Source organism: Bufo bufo, chromosome 2 (assembly GCF_905171765.1).
Source record: "Bufo bufo chromosome 2, aBufBuf1.1, whole genome shotgun sequence".
NCBI classification, from domain to species: Eukaryota; Metazoa; Chordata; class Amphibia; order Anura; family Bufonidae; genus Bufo; species Bufo bufo.
In genome coordinates this window covers 743,150,993-743,172,306 of record NC_053390.1, presented here as the reverse complement: position 1 = coordinate 743,172,306, position 21,314 = coordinate 743,150,993, and the positions used below count along the sequence as shown (strand labels likewise).

Sequence of the window (21,314 nt, the reverse complement as noted above, 5' to 3'; positions counted from 1 at the left end):
ATGGTTTAACCCTTTCAGGACCCTGCCATATTTCACCTTAAAGAGGACCTTTCACCACTCCTGACATGCCTGTTTTAATAGCTTCATGCATTCCCCATGTAATAATTTTGGAGCATCTATTCTTATGGCTCTATGTTGTGCCATTCCTCTATTATTTCTACTTGGCAGATTTTCCATTTTAATGATTTTTTTCCGGTAACAAAGCAAGGGTAAATAGCCAAACAAAACTCAATATTTATTACCCTGATTCTGTAGTTTACAGAAACACCCCGTTTGTGATCATAAACTGCTGTACAGGCACACGTCAGGGCACATAAGAAAAGGAACGCCATATTGTTTTTGGAGGGCAGATTTCACTGGGATAATTTTCAGTTGCCATGTCACATTTGAAGACTTAGAATAGAAACTCCAAAAAAAAGACCCAATTTTGGAAACTATGGGATAAGGTGGCAGTTTTGTTGGTACTATTTTAGAGTACGTATGATTTTTGATTGCTCTATATTACACTTTTTGTGAGGCAAGGTAACAAAAAATAGCTATTTTGGCACGTTTTTATTTTTTGTTTTTTAAAATGTTCATCTGACAGGTTAGATCATGTGCTATTTTCATAGAGCAGGTTGTTATGGATGCGACAATACTAAATACATAATACTAAATACATAATAAAGCATTTTTGAAAAAAAATATTTTTTTTGTGTCATATTCTGAAAGCCATTTTTTTTTTTTTGGGCGACTGTCTTATTTAGAGGCTCATTTTGAGAGTTTATTTATTTTTACATTTTTTACAGAGTTCATCTGAGGTGTTAGGTCATGTGATACTTTTATACAGCAGGTTGTTGCGGACGCAAAAATACCTAATATGTATACTTTTTTTATTTATTTACGTTTTACACAATAAAAGCATTTTTGAAACAAAAATAAATCATGTTTTAGTGTCTCCATATTCTGAGAGCCATAGTTTTTATACTTTTCGGGCGATTGTCTTAGGTAGGTTCTCATTTTTTCCAGGATGAGATGACTGTTTGGTACTATTTTGTGGGGCATACGCCTTTTTGATCGCTTGGTGTTGCACTTTTTGTAATGTAAGGTGACAAAATGGTTGTTTTAGCACAGTTTTTATTTTATTTTATACATTGTTCAGGCGAGGGTATGATATTTTATAGAGCCAGTCGTTACGGATGCTGCTATACCCAATATGTCAGTTTTTTTCTACTTGAAACTTCATTTTTTTTATTATGAGAAACACTGATCCTGTATTGTAATGCATTGACTGTCAGCTTTTATGCTGACAGCCTGCCTGTGAGATCCAGCCTCTTAGCCGGCATCGGGCTTGTTTTCTCTGCCATCAGGTCCCCGTCACTGCAGCGCTGGCACCCGTTGAGGAAGCGGAGGGAACCTGTACCCTCCGCAAAACCCTCTGCATGCCAGTGTCAGCTTTGACCAGTGCATGCAAGGGGTTAATACGCCGGCATCTGTGTTTTAATCTATACCGGCGTATGCGGCAGGGGCACGGCTGTCAGCCTGCAGTACATGTATGGCGCTGGTACTTAAGTCACGTACACCAGCGCCATACATGTACGGCAGAGGTCCTCTACGGGTTAATATATACAGTACAGACCAAAAGTTTGGACACACCTTCTCATTCAAAGAGTTTTCTTTATTTTCATGACTATGAAGGCATCAAAACTATGAATTAACACATGTGGAATTATATACATAACAGACAAGTGTGAAACAACTGAAAAGTTCCCAGAGATGCTTAGCACTTGTTGGCCCTTTTGCCTTCACTCTGCGGTCCAGCTCACCCCAAACCATCTCGATTGGGTTCAGGTCTGGTGACTGTGGAGGCCAGGTCATCTGGCGCAGCACCCCATCACTCTCCTTCATGGTCAAATAGCCCTTACTTTCAACGTTTTCCCAATTTTTCGGCTTACTGACTGACCTTCATTTCTTAAAGTAATGATGGCCACTTGTTTTTCTTTACTTAGCTGCTTTTTTCTTGCCATAATACAAATTCTAACACAGTCTATTCAGTAGGACTATCAGTTGTGTATCCACCTGACTTCTCCTCAACGCCACTGATGGTCCCAACCCCATTTATAAGGCAAGAAATCCCACTTATTAAACCTGACAGGGCACACCTGTGAAGTGAAAACCATTTCAGGGGACTACCTCTTGAAGCTCATCAAGAGAATGCCAAGAGTGTGCAAAGCAGTAATCAAAGCAAAAGGTGGCTACTTTGAAGAACCTAGAATATGACATATTTTCAGTTGTTTCACACTTGTTTGTTATGTATATAATTCCACATGTGTTAATTCATAGTTTTGATGCCTTCAGTGTGAATCTACAATTTTCATAGTCATGAAAATAAAGAAAATTCTTTGAATGAGAAGGTGTGTCCAAACTTTTGGTCTGTACTGTAGATAGAAGATAGTTTAATAGATAGATAGATAGATAGATAGATACTAATGGAGACTAATATTTACTCCTACTAAGGGAGAGAGACTTAATAATAATCCTTGTTTTTAATAACTATATGACTACTAAAGTATTGCCTTCTACATACTAGAAGATTACTGCTATAATACGCCTCCAAATATAATAATAGCAAACAAGGGAGAGAGACAATACTACCTCCTTTGTATAACAATATGACTAACGTAGTATTGCCTTCTATATTTAAGACTATAACTGCTGTAAGGCCTCTTTCACACGAGTGAGTTTTCCACGCGGGTGCAATGCGTGACATGAACGCATTGCACCCAGACTGAATCCTGACCCATTCATTTCTATGGGGCTGTGCACATGAGCGGTGATTTTCACGCATCACTTGTGCGTTGCGTGAAAATCGCAGCATCTTCTATATTCTGCGTTTTTCACGCAACGCAGGACCCATAGAAGTGAATGGGGCTGCCTGAAAATCGCAAGCATCTGCAAGCAAGTACGGATGCGGTGCGATTTTCACGCACGGTTGCTAGGAGACGATCGGGATGGGGATCGGATCATTATTATTTTCCCTTATAACATGGCTGTAAGGGAAAATAATAGCATTCTTAATACAGAATGCTTAGTACAATAGGGCTGGAGGGGTTAAACATTATATTTTTTATATATATATAACTCACCTTAATACACTTGATCGCGCAGCCCGGCTTCTCTTCTGTCTTCTTCTTTGCTGTGCACAGGAAAAGGATCTTTGATGACATCACTGCGCTCCTCACATGGTCCGTCACATGATCCATCACCATGGTAAAAGATCATGCGATGTACCATGTGATGAACGCCGTGACATCATCAAAGGTCCTATTCCTCAAAGAAGAAGACAGAAGAGAAGCCAGGCTGCGCGATCAAGTGGATTAAGGTGAGTTAAATTATTTTTTATTTTTTTTAACCCCTTTAGCCCTATTGTACTATGCATTCTGTATTAAGAATGCTATTATTTTCCCTTATAACCATGTTATAAGGGAAAATAATAAAATCTACACAACACCCAACCCAAACCCGAACTTCTGTGAAGAAGTCCGGGTTCAGGTCTGGGTACCAAACATGCCGATTTTTCTCATGCGCGTGCAAAACGCATTACAATGTTTTGCACCCGCGCAGAAAAAACGCAAACGTGGAACGCAATCGCAGTGAAAACTGACTTGTTTTCCCTGAACGCATCTGGCCCCAATCCGCAACGCCCTTGTGAAAGAGGCCTAATACTGCTCCCAATTTACTAATTCCCACCAAAGGAGGGCGAGAAAGAGAGAGACACTGTTACGATAATCTGCTCAAGTCTATAAGACTCCTTTCACATGAGCGAGTTTTCAGCGCGGGTGCGATGAGTGAAGTGAACGCGTAGCACCCGCACTGAATCCTGACCCATTCCTTTCAATGAGTCTGTGTACATGTAGCGTTTTTTTTTTACACGCATCAATTCTGCATTTTTCACACAGCCCTGGCCCCATAGATGCAGTCCGGATGCAATGCGTTTTTCACTGAAGGTTGCTAGGAGATGTTTGTAAACCTTCTGGTTTTTTTCACGCGCGTGAAAAACGCATCAAAGATGAATGCACCCACTCGGAAAAACTGAAACACTGAACGCAAATGCAGACAAAACTGACTGAACTTGCTTGCGACACAATGCGTATCGTTGGTGTGAAAGAGGCCTAAACTTGTTTTCTGAATATCAGTATATACAAATTTTCTGGACCTTGGTATATTTTACTTTGGTTCAGGTCTCTTTTCTGTGGATTCTCCATGCTAGGAAGCTCCTATTATAAAGAACACATGTGTGCAGTATTGGCGATGCCTCTCTGCCATTGTGGGAAAGATATTCAAATGAGCTTTTCTAAAGACGTTAGACCTAATAATTTGCATATTATTTTCCCAGAAGTCACAAGATGCTTTGTTTATGTCATGTCGTATATCAACTGATCTCAAAGAGAGTCATGACCTATATTTCAACTAGTCTCCCTAATCCAAATAGTACCAAACCAAAAGGTACCCACCGTGTGCTAAGCTCAAACTAATAAAATAGATGGATGAGAGATTGACCCAGCCAAGAGATTTTATGGCTGTAGTAGGTCATATATTGTTTCTGTTTGTGATCTGGCATGCTGTGGTCTCTCCATCTCCAGAGCGCTCTCTTGATTCCTCTGTTTGGCTTTTTTGCAGGCTGGTCGGACGTGAGCGGTCCATGGTATCCCGGCCCGGCATCCTGCTGACAGCAGGACCGCACGGCGTCATTGGTTGCTACGACGCCTAAATCCGTGTTTCATGGCCGTGTGCATTCGGCCTTACTGTCATTTCCCAGTTCTCATTACCTGTGGTAACTTGCTGGATGCTGCATTCTAGACAACATTTATTAGTCTAAGGCCCCTTTCACACGAGCGAGAATTCCACGCAGGTGCAATGCGTGATGCGAATGCATTGCGCCCGCACGGAATCCGGAACCATTCATTTCAATGGGGCTGTGTACATGTGCGTTGGTTTTCATGCATCACTTGTGCGTTGCGTGAAAATCGCAGCATGTTCTATATCCTGAGATTTTCACGCAACGCAGGCCCCATAGAAGTGAATGGAGCTGCGTGAAGATCGCATCCGCAAGCAAGTGTGGATGCGATGTGTTTTTCACGCATGGTTGCTAAGAGATATTGTTTGTATACATTTCGTTTTTTTTATCACGCGTGTGCAAAACGCATTGAAACGCATTGCGCGATAAAAACTGAACGCGATCGCAAACAAAACTGAATGGACTTGCTTGCAAAATCGTGCAGTTTTCACTGAACGCATCCACAATGCATCCGGAAACGCTCGACTGCAAGGGGCCTTAGGCCTCTTTCACACAAACGAGTTTTCCGCGCGGGTGCGATGCGTGACGTGAACACACAGCACCCGCACTGAATCCTGACCCATTCATTTCAATGTGTCTGTGTACATGAGCGGTGATTTTCACCCATCACTTGTGTGTTGCATGAAAATCGCAGCATGTTCTATATTCTGGGTTTTTCACGCAACGCAGGCCCCATAGAAGTGAATGGGGCTGCGTGAAAAACGCATTGCATCCGGAAGCAAGTGCGGGTGTGATGCGTTATTCACTGATGGTTGCTAGGAGATGTTGTTTGTAAACCTTCAGTTTTTTATCACGCTCGTGAAAAACGCATCAAAACGCATTGCACCCACGCAGAAAAAACTGAACGCAATCGCAGACAAAACTGACTGAACTTGCTTACGAAATGGTGCGCGTTTCACTGAACGCATCCGGACCTAATCCGTCACGCCCGTGTGAAAGAGGCCTTAGGATGGCGGCTAATCTTTTCGCTGTGAGCGCCACTTGTCATTTTCTATACTGTCATTATGCTATCATTTCTAAAAGGGAAGATTAACTTCTCTCTGTATTTTTATTTTTGTATTTCTTCGCCCCCTTTTTTATGCAAAGTACATGCTTGTGGTCATTTACTTTATATATATATAGTTATTGTAGGGATCCATCTGAATGAAGGTGTATTATGGGGGCAGGTGACACCCAACCCCCGAACTAGAACAGAGGACATCTCTGTATGGACGGCTGAATTCATTAGGCCTCTTTCACACGAGCGTGTCCGGATAAGGCCCGGATACGTTGTGGCAAGCCCATGTGAGTAGGTACACAATTGCAGTCAGTTTTGACTGCAATTGCGTTCCGTTGTTGAGTTTTTATCGCACGGGTGCAATGCGTTTTGCACGCGCATGATAAAAAACTGAATGTGGTACCCAGACCCGAACTTCTTCACAGAAGTTCAGGTTTGGGTTCAAGGTTGTGTAGATTGTATTATTTTCCCTTATAACATGGTTATAAGGGAAAATAATAGCAATAGGGCTGGAGGGGTTAAAAATAATAATAATAATTTAACTCACCTTAATCCACTTGTTCGCGCAGCCGGCATCTTCTGTCTTCATCTGTGAGGAATAGGACCTTTGATGACGTCACTGCGTTCATCACATGGTCCGTCACATGATCCATCACCATGGTAAAAGATCATGTGATGGACCATGTGATCAGCGCAGTGACGTCATCAAAGGTCCTATTCCTCACAGAACAAGACAGAAGGCGATGCCGGCTGCGCAAACAAGTGGATTAAGGTGAGTAAAAAATTTTATTTATTTTTGAGCCCCTCCAGCGCTATTTTACTAAGCATTCTGTATTCAGAATGCTATTATTTTCCCTTATAACCATGTTATAAGGGAAAATAATAAAGATCGGGTCCCCATCCCGATCGTCTCCTAGCAACCGTGCTTGAAAATCGCACCGCATCTGCACTTGCTTGTGGATGCTTCGATTTTCACGCAGCCCCATTCACTTCTATGGGGCCTGCGTTGTGTGAAAAACGCACAAAATAGAGCTTGCTGCGATTTTCACGCAACGCACAAGTGATGCGTGAAAATCACCGCTCATGTGCACAGCCTCATAGAAATGAATGGGTCCGGATTCAGTGCGGGTGCAATGCATTCAACTCACGCATTGCACCCGCGCGGAAAACTCGCCCGTGTGAAAGGGGCCATATGAGCTGTCCAATTTTCTAGTTTTTCCTCTACCTTTTAGTTTCACTGCATTAGCAGGCTGTTCCTTCTCATGAATACCACTGACAGCTCGATCTGCAGCCCTTATCTCTAGTTTCCTGACAGCTTCTAAAATCTCATTTAAGATACATTCTTATTAGTCAGACAAGAATTTATCTTAAAAGAAATGTGTCACCAAAAATGTTATCTGCCAGTTAAAATCAGATAGTAGCACATCTCCTTTTTTTCTAATCTGTTTTTATTTTCTGATTGTACATTTATTTACATTTATTTTATTCTATTTCTGAACATGATTATGGGGGCGGCCATCTTGCCTGAGCTGTTTTTAACAGCATTTAGAAAGCAGTAAGAAAATTGCTTTATGGCAGCCCCATGGGCCATAGACACAATGGTCAGGAGGGGACCTCACTGACTTCTATGGGAGAGTTTTCTCGGCCTGCTCTGTGACCTGTACTGAGGTCATTGTACAAGGACAGAATAGATGAGCTCTGACAATCACCTGTTGTGGATGGAGGTTCCTGTCTTATCTGTACACAGAGGTGATATCTTATCAACCTCATTGGCCGCAGAGGATGCTGGTAAGAAGCCCAAAAGCGCGAGCTTCTGGGTTTTTCACCCGCTGCACGCCCAAGCAGGCGCCATGTTTGCCCATCGCAAAGGCGTTAAACAGCAGGTCATTTTCTTATGACACATTCCCTTTAAATGAGTGTTTATGATCTGTTAGGAAAGTAAAGATAAGGCCTCATGCACACGACCATAGTTCTGGTCCGCATCCGAGCCACAGTTTTTTGCGGCTCGGGTGCGGACCCATTCACTCCAATGGGGCCGCAAAAGATGCGGACAGCACTCTGTGTGCTGTCCGCATCCGGTGCTCTGTTCCGTGGCCCCGCAAAAAAAAATATAACATGTCCTATTCTTGTCCGTTTTGCGGGCATGATTAGGCATTTCTACAATGGGCCGCCTGTTTCGTACCGCAAATTGCGGAAGGCACACAGGCGTCTTCCGTGTTTTGCGTGCCGCAAAAAAACTGAACGGTCGCGTGCATGAGGCTTAAGGGATACAAACTGAGAAGGAGAAGGAACAGTCTCCCTCCTCCTCTTTAAATGAAAGAGCTAGACATCTTGTCTTCTGGTGTCTGCACTGGCTCACGTAATCATTGGTGGTCCAGCGTTATTATGGTGTCAGTGTCCACAGGGAATGCGTGATTTTGCTAATGTGCGGTGGCATTCATGTGCATACTGGCATTCAATGGTGGCCTACAAAGGTACAAAGGTCATTTAAATGTATAAATTCTAGAGGTCCCAGTTCTGGCACCCTCATGACCACTAGATGGGGGGGTCCCCGCCTGACTTCATGTGGCGTTTGGTGATACAGAAAAGCGTGTGTGTTGTATTCCATTCAAAGTCCATTCATACATTTGACACCTATCCGATCAACATTCAAATACCTTACAGTGTTGAGGGACTCGATGTTTGATGTGCCATCAAATAGCACAGGCATCTTCAAAGTCTTTTCCCACACCTCCTAGGATATAAACGACTCCCTTATATTCTGATCATTGAATTACTGGACACTAAGTGCAGGCTCATGCAGGGAAAATAGCAAGATTACCGCTCTCGAGAAATGGAGCCATGAAGAGCTATCGCCGTACCTCTGGGGTGTAACATTGAGCAGCTGTGAGACTCTGAAAAGTGACTCCGAGCAGGATTTAGTAAGCACTTTATTAGATCGCTTTATAGAATTATCGGTTTTTGGTATTGCACTCAGTGAAAATCTGCATTACCTAAGATTCATAGTGCTGTAAAGAGTGAGGAATGGCAGGCTGTAGCTATGTCATCGTCTGGCCGTAAATCTAAACTGATGTTATGTGTTGCTGAAATAATGAATATTATGGCGTTAAATGTTATAAGTCCCCCTTCCCAAACCAGCTGCTGTATTGTATCATCAGAGCACACTCCGAAACTTACAGCTCTCCTTCCGTAAAATCTGCCTCTGGACTCTCTTCAAGTCGCGTTTGCTGCATTTAATGTGTTATCTGCTCATATTATTATTATTATTATACACATTCAGTGCCATAGGCGTGTTACTGGGGGTTTAACTCTATCACAGCATGAAAACTGTCCTGTAGAGGGAGGGCGATGCATCAGAAATTGTTGTTTTATGGTCTTACGGAAATGTCAGTTTTGCATTTGTTGACTCAATGAGGTCTTAGGCTACTTTTACACTAGCGTTGTTAGAATCCGCCAGGCAGTTCCTTTGCCAGATCCGGAAATCCGTATGCAAACGGATATCTTTTTTTTCTGGATCCGTTAGACTTATTCATTGTAAATCCAGATCAGTCTTTGCGATATCATCCGGAATAATATATCTGTGCGATGCAGCAATTTCCAGAACGCTTGGTACCAGATCCGGCATTAATACATTTCAATGCGGTAGTGTTCCGGGATTTTGTCCAGAAAAAATACAGCAGCATTCTGCCGTATTTTGTCCGGTCAAATACCGTACAAGGGACGGAACGGAAGACATCCTGATGCATACTGAACAGATTGCTTTCCATTCAGAATACATTGGGACAAAACTGATGCAGTTTTTTTCCGGTATTGAGACCCTTTGCCGGATTTCAATACCGAAAAAGAATAACGCTAGTGTGAAAGTACCCTAAAACTGGCCAAATGCTCCCACTCCCCCGTATAAATACACTCTGGAATTGTCCGAGTGCTTGTTTTCAGTAGGAGAGAGGAAAAAAGTGTCTCACCATGCACAAAATGTATCATCCACAGCAAGTCACTGTGATAAATCTGGTGCAGCCTGTCTAAATGTACTCCATCTATTGGATTTGGAGATCTACCTATTGTATCTTTTTTGTTTTGTTTTTATTTTTATCTTGATGCTTTTGCATAGAACTTAACTGGATGAAATATGTGGGATTTCTTCTATTCCTAGTGTGTTCATAAACTGTTCACATTATTGCATTTTGTGTGCCACATATTTCTTTCCTCTCTATTAAACGAACTACTACCCATCTCTTTCATACACTGGTCCCATAGCCCCCTCTCTCACAAGCAGCATCCCATGCGCACCTCTGGTATACACATTGCTTCCCATGCTCCCTGTCAGAGACTCCTCCACATGATTCTTTCCTGACTCACACAGACTGTTCTTTATGGCCCTTGGGTTAAGCTCTTTCCAACCTGCACTGATCATAGAGACGACGAGTGCAGGGAGAAGATAGAGAGGACTGTGCAGCTACTGCATGGCTTTACAGTTCTCTCTATGAATGGGCAGAGCAATTCTGCAATGTTCTGACAGATCATTATAGGGAATTTGTCACCAGCGACCTCCCTATCCAACTGTTTGTCTGATTAACCTGATTAACACGCTGTTTTTCTTTTGTTGATCCGAGGCTCCATTCCTGAGATATGATACATTTTTATATGCAAATTAGGCGTTTGGTGCAACAAGGGCATCACCATTTCCCCTGTTGCACCCATACTTCACTCTGTTCAGGGGTCAGCCCTTCCCTAGCTGCTTTGCCACTTCCTGGCCATGTCACTCATAGCAGCCAGGGAGGGTCTGGCCACAGAAGTCAGTTGTACCAAAGGCCTAATTAGCATATTACGAAGAAGTATCATAACTCAGGAACTCAGGAACTTGGATCAACAAAAGAAAAACATCATTTTAATCAGGAGAACCACAGCTATGTGTCTATGTTATGCCAACAGTTTGGTCACTGTTGATTCCCTTTAAGGGAGAGCTCAGAGTGTGCATGGCAGCTGAGTGGGGAAGTTTTTAAGCTGAGCAATTATCATATATGCCTAAAGCTTTTTCCAGTAAGAATGCTCGTCAGAAAGAGTTAAAAAAGAATTATTACTGACCTCCACCCATCCCCCAGACATTGCCTTTCTGATGCTGTTCTGATCTCTGCTGCTGTTCACTTTTTGGCCCTGGCTCGATATTTCAGAAGGCTCGCTCAGCCTATCATGACATTTCTAGCATGTCTAGCGAGGAACAGGAAGTGAGGAGCAGGACAAAACAGCATCAGGATGGCAGCGGCGGGGATCATCAGAGGTCATTAATGATTTTATTAATTTTTTGTTCTTACAAAAAGTCTTACTGGAAAACCCCTTTAAAGGGATTATCCCATGATTAATGTAAAAAATGAAAATCAGACATCATAGCAAAGCTAGAACCAGCCCTGTACCTCACATGGATCCAGAGATCTCCTCATTCATTGCTCTGCTAGATTTATATCAAGCTGACAGCTCAATGGGAGTGTCTTTTCTGCTGCAGCTAAGGAGGCGTGTCCATGCTCTGCCTATCACAGCTCAGGAGGCGTGTCCATGCTCTGCCTATCACAGCTCCGGAGGCAGTTAAACAGTTGAAGGATAAAACGGAGCATGTGCGGCTATCTCAGTGAGCCGGACAATGAAATAAGAAAGTAAACAGACTGCAGGTGGCGCTATACAGATAATAAATATTCCAAAAAAAAGGATTGCTTGAAAACAAAAAACTAAAAAAAGTTTTATTGAATATGCATTTTTAAAAAGGGGAAAAAGGAGGGGAAATAGCACAATATAATATTATATTGCACAGCACAAAGGATATTTACACACAGATGCAGATAATGGGCAAGAGGCCAAATCAGATCCTGATTATATATATATATATAAATCACCACAAGATAACCACCAATGGAATATCATAACAATAACAGGCAATATCTAGTGCGAGTGCGAGGGTGAACCTTCTGACAGCTGTCAAGCATGTAGCCCGTGGCACCCGTGTGGATTTGGTGTTAACGCCACGAATGGCATGCAGGCCTGCCTCTTCTTCTCCTCCTCCTACTCCATCCTCCGTCTCCTCCTCGGCTGAATCCTCCTTTTCCACTGCTACCACCTCTTCCGCTGCACCCCCCAAGCTCCCCAGAACTTAATCGACGTGCCAGGTGAGACGTTGCCATGCTGTGCTGCGGCTGTTGTGCCTGAAAGCCAAGAGCCACACCGGTCCTGCACTGCTTTCAGCTCTGCGGTCACAGGCCAATCAGTGGCTAACCCCGCTCAATTTGACAGTTGATAAAGTGGTGTGCAACAACGGTGCCAATCTGCTGAGCGCGCTAAAACAGGGCAAAATGACACACGTGCTGTGCATGGCACACGTCATGAACTTAGTCGTGCAGCGATTCGTTGCCAAATACCCCGAGGTCCAGGAGATCTTGCGGCAGGCCAGGAAAATCTCTGGCCATTTTAGAAGATCTTACACGGCCATGGCTCGCCTTGCTGACATTCAGCGGCGACACCACCTGCCCGTCAGACGTCTGATTTGTGACAGCCCGATGCGCTGGAACTCTACCTTGTATATGCTCCAGCAGAACGTGCCGTTAACCACTACCTGTATGAACTCTGCAGCAGAACAGGTTCTGGGGAACTTGGTTTCTTTTCACCGCGCCAGTGGCTGCTCATGCGCGACACATGCAGACTTCTGCGGCCATTTGATGAGTTCACCAAACTAATTAGTCGCAGCCAGGGCACCATCCGTACCTTATGCCTTCTTTCTGGAGCGTACATTGTGTCGTGTCATTAATCAAGCCGTCGAGGAGCAGGAGCTGGAAGATGAGGAAGACGCAATGCTGAATGAATTCCTAAGGGGGGGCTACTCCATCTGAGACAAGTCAGCTGGAGTCTGAAGAGGAGTCAGAGCAGGATGGTGGCTGAGGGGAGGAGCAGGAGCATAAAGAGCAGGCTTTGAGGGGGGCTTTAAACTTTTCGGGGATCCCTGGTGTTGTCCGTGGCTGGGGGGAGGAGATCGAGGATGACGTTCTCCTGGGCAAAGAGCAGGAGCTAGAGCGCTCCACTGGTTCCAATTTAGTGCAAATGGGGGCCTTCATGCTCCAGTGTTTGAAAAGGGACCCCCGTATAAAAAGCATAAAGGGCAAGGACCAGTACTGGGTGGCAACGTACATAGACCCCCGATACAAACACAAAATTGCGGACATGTTACCAGCATCACAGAGGGCTGTCAGAATGCCACATTTCCAGGCCTTGCTGCGAGAGATGCTGCATTCTGCTGTTGCGGGCGCTGGCAGAGGAATTTCCCCCACAGCGAAACAGGTGCGGGTGCCAATCCTACCGCGCCTGCAAGAAGAGGGCGGTTTGAAGATGTGTTGGTCACTTCGGATATGAAATCATTCTTGCAGCCAATCCATAGACAGCCGCCCTCTTGATCCAGCCTCAGGGATCTCCTAGACCGACAGGTGTCCGACTACATCGGGTTAACGGCTGATGTGGACGCTCTAAGAAGCGAGGAACCCCTGGACTACTGGGTGTGCAGGCTTAACCTTTGGCCAATGCTGGCACAATTTGCCATGAAACTCTTGGCTTGCCCCTCGTCGAGTGTCCTGTCGGAAAGGACGTCCGGTGCAGCAGGGGGGATCATGACCGATAAGCGCAGTCGTCTAGCTCACGACAGTGTAGACTACCTCACATTTCTAAAACTGAATGAGCCATGGATATCGGAGGAATTCAACACCTGTGACAACCACGTGTAATTGAATTTCCTCATTCCAGCCCACACATATCTGCCACCACATAGAACAAAGAATGGTCCTTGTCTTATGTATATACAACGGCATAAAAGGCCTTTTCTGTCCGGTGAATGTCTAATTTTTAAGGCCTCTACTCCATTGGCCTACAGTAAAAAAAAAAATCCACTGACCGCCTAATGTACCTCCAGACACATAATCACTAGTTCTTTTCTGTCAGGTGAATGCCTAATGTTTGGGGCCTGTACTCCAGTAGCATACAGTAAAATTTTTATCCAGTGACCGACTAATATACCTCTAGACACATAATTACTAGTTCTTTTCTGTCAGGGGAATGCCTAATTTTTGGGGCCTGTACTGGCCTACAGTAAAATTGTTATCCATTGACCGTCTAATATACCTCCAGCCACATAATCACTTATTCTTTTCTGTCAGGTGAATGCATAATTTTTGGGGCCTGTACTCCCGTGGCCTAAAATACAATTTTTCTAGGCTCCAGCAGGGCACATTTTTGAGAGTTTCCCTTTAAGACGCTTAAAAATGGCCCCTAATTAAAATACATATTTTTTGTGGGAATTTTTGCCATTGATCCCCCTCTGGTATGTCACTGTCCATGTTGTGGGACTATTTGTGCACTTCTAGTAAATTTGTATAACATGAAAATAGAAAAGAGCGGGGCGGCACTGCTGTGTATAGCGTGGGGGTGCACGGGATCCAAGCAGCCCCGTCAATACATAAAGCCAGTGAACGTGTTGCTCTGCCCTATAATAATGTGTCCCATAATATGAGCAAAATGGAGAAGAAAAAGCTAAAAGAAGGGCAGCACTCACCACTGCTGAAGTGAAATTCTTTATTCTTCATATAAAAGCGATAGGCAGGAGCATATTTTATCCTGGCATTTTCTATCTCCTTCTCGACATAGCAACCTATTTTTTAGTTCCTGAGATTGTCTAATATAACCTTCTTGCGTGCTATTAGTTCGTCTGAGGCGGATAAATTGACCATATGGGACAGACTTCTTGACGTTTTTATGATGGAAGCTATTGAAATGTAAGAGAGAATTGGTGGCTGACGGTTTAAAAGTTACGGCAGGACCCCTTAGCTGCCATATTGTCTGAATTGAAAGTATTCCTGCACAGGTACATCTCGGCTGATTTTATTTTTGAAGCCATGTTAGATAAGCCTATACCCCGGTATCCCAGGAAACCCACCTGGTACTTTGTTACTAAAGTACATAAATTCCTTACATCACCACCCGGCCGCCTGATTGTGGCGGGCATTGGGTCAGTTACTGAGCCCCTTTCTAAATACCCGGACTGGCTACTTAGACCCCCTACTTTCTAGTGCTCCCACATACCTGGGGGGCACCAGTGATTTCCTCCGCGCAATCAAAGGTTTTGATTGGCAGGAGGGACTCAGTCTAGTGTCCCTCGATGTGGAGAGCCTTTATACACGCATACCTCATAGTGCTGGTGTGGAGGCTGTAGATAAGGTTCTCAACAAAACTGATAAAAGTGTAATTTACACTAAATTTGTCAGGGAGGCACTTATGTTTATCCTCAATAATAACACCTTCAAGTTTGGCGAGCAATGGTACAGGCAATAAGTAGGTACGGTGATGGCTACCCCTGTATCATGCATGTATGCCAATTTATTTTTATTGGTGTTTGAGGATAAGTATGTGTTCTCCCTGGACAACCCTTTTACACAATACATTCAACTTTTTCTAAGATATGTCGATGACATTTTCATCATTTGGTCTGGTACAGAAAACCAATGTAAGGACTTTGTGGCTTACCTAGATAGCAACAGAATAAACATGAAGTTCTCTTTAAATTTCGGGAATAACTCCCTGGAATTTCTAGATGTTTTGGTATCCGTCCAAGGAGATAATCTACATACAGCTTGCTATCGTAAACCGTCAGCCACCAATTCTCTCTTACATTTTAATAGCCTCCATCATAAAAACGTCAAGAAGTCTGTCCCATATGGTCAATTTATCCGCCTCAGACTAACTAATAGCACGCAATAAGGCTATACTAGAAAATCTCAGGAACTAAAAAATAGGTTGCTATGTTGAGGTTATGTGGAGAAGGAGACAGAAAATGCCAGGAGAAGAGCAGGGTCATTTTCACAGGAGGAGCTTCTAAATAGAGGACAACACAACACACATAGAAATGAAAATAAGTTTGTGTTCACATTTAAATATCGTCCTGCGGCTGAATTGATTAAACGCATTATCAATGAAAATTGGGACATACAGTTGCAAGAAAAACTAAAGTATGTGAACCCTTTGGAATGATATGGATTTCTGCACAAATTGGTCATGAAATGTGATCTGATCTTCATCTAAGTCACAACAATAGACAATCGCAGTCTGCTTAAACTAATAACACACAAAGAATTAAATGTTACCATGTTTTTATTGAACACACCATGTAAACATTCACAGTGCAGGTGGAAAAATTATGTGAAACCTTGGATTTAATAACTGGTTGAACCTCCTTTGGCAGCAATAACTTCAACCAAACGTTTCCTGTAGTTGCAGATCAGACGTGCACAACGGTCAGGAGTAATTCTTGACCATTCCTCTTTACAGAACTTTTTCAGTTCAGCAATATTCTTGGGATGTCTGGTGTGAATCGCTTTCTTGAGGTCATGCCACAGCATCTCAATCGGGTTGAGGTCAGGACTATGACTGGGCCACTCCAGAAGGCGTATTTTCTTCTGTTTAAGCCAGTCTGTTGTTGATTTACTTCTATGCTTTGGGTCGTTGTCCTGTTGCATCTTCTGTTGACCTTCAGCTGGTGGACAGATGGCCTTAAGTTCTCCTGCAAAACGTATTGATAAACTTGGGAATTCATTTTTCCTTTGATGATAGCAATCCGTCCAGGCCCTGACGCAGCAAAGCAGCCCCAAACCATGATGCCCCCACCACCATACTTCACAGTTGGGATGAGGTTTTGATGTTGGTGTGCTGTGCCTCTTTTTCTCCACACATAGTGTTGTGTGTTTCTTCCAAACTATTCAACTTTGGTATCATCTGTTCCCAGAATATTTTTCCAGTACTGCTGTGGAACATCCAGGTGCTCTTGTGCAAACTGTAAACGTGCAGCAATGTTTTTTTTGGACAGCAGTGGCTTCCTCTGTGGTATCCATTCTTGTTTAGTGTTTTACTTATCGTAGATTCGCTAACAGGGATGTTAGCATATGCCAGAGACTTTTATAAGTCTTTAGCTAACACTCTAGGATTCTACTTCACCTCATTGAGCAGTCTGCGCTGTGCTCTTGCAGTCATCTTTACAGGACGGCCACTCCTATGGAGAGTAGCAGCAGTGCTGAACTTTCTCCATTTATAGACAATTTGTCTTACCGTGGACTGATGAACAGCAAGTCTTTTGGAGATACTTTTATAACCCTTTCCAGCTTTATGCAAGTCAACAATTCTTAATCGTAGGTCTTCTGAGAGCTCTTTTGTGCGAGGCATCATTCACATCAGGCAATGCTTCTTGTGAAAAGCAAACCCAGAACTGGTGTGTGTTTTTTATAGGGCATGGCAGCTGTAACCAACACCTTCTCCAGTTGGCTGACACCTCACTCACATTAGCTCTTGGAGATGTCATTAGTCTAGGGGTTCACATACTTTTTCCACCTGCACTGTAAATGTTTACATGGTGTGTTCAATAAAAACATGGTAACATTTAATTCTTTGTGTGTTATTAGTTTAAGCAGACTGTAATTGTCTATTGTTGTGACCTAGATGAAGATCAGATCACATTTTATGACCAATTTGTGCAGAAATCCAGATCATTCTAAAGTGTTCACATACTTTTTCTTGCAACTGTATTGAAAGATGAGACTGGTCTATCGAACCTCACTGAGAGCAGACCCATAATAGCTTTTAGAAGATGCCACACCATTAAAGATAAGTTAGTCAGAAGTAGAATACGGGCAAAGCCAGACAGTAATTGGTTAACCAACAGTAAGCCTATTGGCAATTTTATGTGTGGATTCTGCTCCTTTTGTGGTTTCAGTAGCCAGCTGAAGTACTTGACGTTTGGAGGAGTCTCACATACTGCTACACAATTTGACATATAGAAGTACTTATGTCGTTTATTTGTTTAAATGTAAATGTGGGGCCTTTTATATCGGGAAGACGATGCGCCCTCTTTTTGAAAGGTTTAGGGAACATCTTAACTCCTTGAGGACCAGGAAAGGCTGTACTAGGCTCATCGAGCAAGTCCGTGATTCACATGGAGGCGATCCGCATTGCCTAACCTTCTCAGGTATAGAACTGGAGCCTAGCGCGCCCTGTGGGGGTGATAGACACCGGGCACTCCTGAGGAGAGAGACCAGGTGGATCATAAAAACAGCCGCACTCGGTCCCCTTGGATTTAATGACAAAAATGACTTGAGTGTATTTATTTGACTCGGCTATACTGCCATTGTTCAGCTTTATTGTATACTCTGTATGTCTGCAAGTAGCAATTTTAGTAACGAGTGTTTAACTTGTAAGCGTCAGTGTCGTCTTGACAACTAGACGCAGTGTAAAAAGGAACTGACGCATACCAGCGCAGTGAGGTCAGAGGCCAGACGAAGCGCAAATTCGCGCGAAACGGCCGTTGCCACTTTCATGTCCGTGCACTATGCAGATATGCTCCTGCCTATCGCTTTTATATGAAGAATAAAGGTTTTCACTTCAGCAGTGGTGAGTGCCGCCCTTCTTTTTGTTTTTTCTTCTCCTATTTGCTCTCTTCTAGTAAGTATTTTGTGGCTGCAAATATGACCTAAAGGTTTTTCAGGTTCACCTGCCATTAAAGTGAATGGGGCCCGCCGCAAACACGCGGTTCGCGAACATTTGATCGCGAAAGCGCATTTGCGAAACGTCCCGGCCGATGTTCGTCCATCACTATACCTGACGTCTAATAAAAAAATCATTTTTCACAGAAATAATCAATAAACACATTATTGACGGCTCGAAGCAGAGAATCCATCACCATTATTAGCTGCACAATAAAAAAAATCCACTAAAACTGAAAATGTATCTGTAGAGAAACTGCAACTCCCACCATGCCCCTGTGGCTGCAGGCTGGGACTTGTAGTTTCACACCAGGTAGTGATGTGAAAAGTGGTTTTATGACTCAATAAAATTCTTGTATCTTGTCGTGTCGAGCTGTCGCTGAGATACATGTAACCTACAAGTCTGAGGAAGCATAGCCCCAGTGGCTGAATGTTTGTACGCCTCGCTTCACGGCATTAAAACAAATACACAGGTTGTTCCGTTGATTTATCCTCTGGAAGCTGTGTTCACAGGGCCTCACATTTTATTCAGTGCCACAGAACTGTTTCATTTACATCGCTGTTGCTAAGCCTAATTAACCACATCCCCCCGGGGACCTAGACATGTCAGTCTGAAAGTGTGCTAATTCTATTACACAGGGTCTGCTCGGAGAAAAATATGGAACCATCCGAATCCCTGGAGAAGTCGAGTCATCTGAGTTTGAAATGATTCTTGATGCCGCCATCGAGGCCAAGCTGGATACGAGGACTCTGGAAGAATGGTATTGCAGAGATGAAAATGCTGTGCCTCCGTCACATTACCTCAGGCCAAAATCAGAACTCCTGAAGAATCACCATAATCCAGTGAGTACAAATTGTGAACACAGGAGAGTTCATCTGTAAACATGTGCTCCGTAATATGCTCCATGAAACACAAAGGGTAATATCACTGGGTATTATACAGACAAAAATGATAGCCCGGCCTTTTCTTTTGTTCGCGTATGACTATAAGATAAAATTGCATAATGTATGACTCCCAAATCCATTATCCATTGTAATCCAGCCTTTAAAATTCTGAAACATTTGTTTTTAGCTAAAAAATTGGAGAAAATTGAAGCACTTTTTATAAAAGTACTTTTTTTATTTCCTTTATTTGTAGTGTATACGGGTAAATATTGGTGAATCTTATCAAGCTGTTTTGATTTATGAGCTCCATACCTCCGTTGTACCACATGACTCTAGTCTGGCGTTTCGAAACATTTATACGTGTGGATTAAAGTCAGTCTCTCTGTGCAGCATCTCATAGGAATGGAAATTGAGTTGGACTCCCGTTCCATACTTTGAATTGTTGGTACAATGGAGGATTAGAAAACAAGAAAAAAAATCTTCTTTAGGTCAACTTTAGCTTGGAGGTTTTAAAGCAACTGAAGAACAGTGGCATACATAGAAGAGAAGGGGGCCCAAAACAAAGTACCCCAATATTGCTTCAGATTTTACACCCCAGGACAAAGGGCCTTTCTGTGACCTCGGGGCCAATTCCTAATGGTGTCATTTTTTTGTAGAGGGGAATTAAGTACGGGTTCCCAAAATCTGATAGCAAAGGTGATGAGGCTAACCGGGGCTGAACCTCCTCTTTCCATCAACCCCATTGCAGCTGCTTGGTCTGACTCTATGGTACCTACACCTTTTTGCAGAAAGATGGCATATGGACAGTGTGTACAATGTCTGGAGATCCAGAGGTTATAAAAGAAAAACCCACACTCCCTTTAATACACTATTCCAATGATAATGCATAGAAAGAAAAAAGTATATCACATTTAGGTAGCGTAATATGGTATTCCTATCTTCCAGCCTTCCAGTGATTCTCTGTATGACTCAGATTTCTCAGAGATGGTCATAAAAAGTTAATAATCTCAATAGGATTTCATTATAGATAAAATATAAAAACATAATAATTAAAATATCACACACACACCCCCCCCCCCTCCCTTCCATGTATTACCTTCTTCATAGCAAATCTGATATATGAAATATAAAGGACCCCCATAGGAAAAAAAAACTCCTTTTTTGGACCTGATTCACACCCAAGTTCCATCACTTGTAAGAGAGATGGACTTGTCATCATTAAGAAGGTTCCTGCACTCCATTTTAGTTCTTGTGAAGATTGTGAGCACTGTACATGTTCACAAGCTTGACCCTATCACTACTCAAGCCCTATAGCATATTCATGATCTGCCTCTATTGAACATTAGCCTTTAAATGAGTCACAGACTAGTAGTAGTCTTAAGTCTTGGAAAGCCCCTTTATTTCTTGCTACTAATGGTTGTATCTCAGACCAGGATCGTGGCGCTGGCCACAGTATAGCAGGAAAAAACGATGGTGAAGTGGGAGATGCATATATCTCCTATAGCAGTTCCTAAAGGCTGTCTCAGGCTGTATTGCAGCTAGCACTGTGATCCTGTTCTTGTGTACAAGCTTAGATTCTGCTATACAGCCTGAGTTAGAGAAGGTTAAAGTAGCCCCCTTCAGCCAGAATTCATCTCAGCCAGTTTGGAGGACGTGAGCAGGGACAGTAGGAGAGGTTTTGACAGGATCCAGGGTGAGTAGAGTAGGCATATATCCTCCCCTCTCTATGTGTAACTGTACATGACCCCAGTGGGATAACATGGACTTCTGTCCATGTTATCAATTCCCATTATTAAACAGGGAGCACACTCTAGAAAGAGAAGATGTTCATTTGCTCATTGAATCAGTCCTGTGCACTTAATTGGCTGTTACTGATACCACAACCTAGATGTTTACCAGCCTCTGGGTCACAGTGTCAAATTAGTTGCGACAAACATTTGCACCACAAGCACACAAACTAATAAACTAAAATTTTACACTTTACTTCTCTAGCAGTCTCACCTCATACAGGGTGCAGTAATAGCGATAACGATCTATGGGGGGATGA

General features: G+C 43.1%; 1 protein-coding gene across 1 annotated transcript in view; it reads left to right on the top strand.

Moving 5' to 3' along the window:
• NWD2 (NACHT and WD repeat domain containing 2) overlaps positions 1 to 21,314 on the top strand; it is a 249,579-nt gene that overhangs the window by 183,332 nt on the left and 44,933 nt on the right. The window contains exon 4 of the mRNA XM_040419003.1: positions 19,022 to 19,229. Coding sequence (XP_040274937.1) covers positions 19,022 to 19,229 — 208 coding nt within the window. The remainder of the gene's footprint in view (positions 1 to 19,021; positions 19,230 to 21,314) is intronic.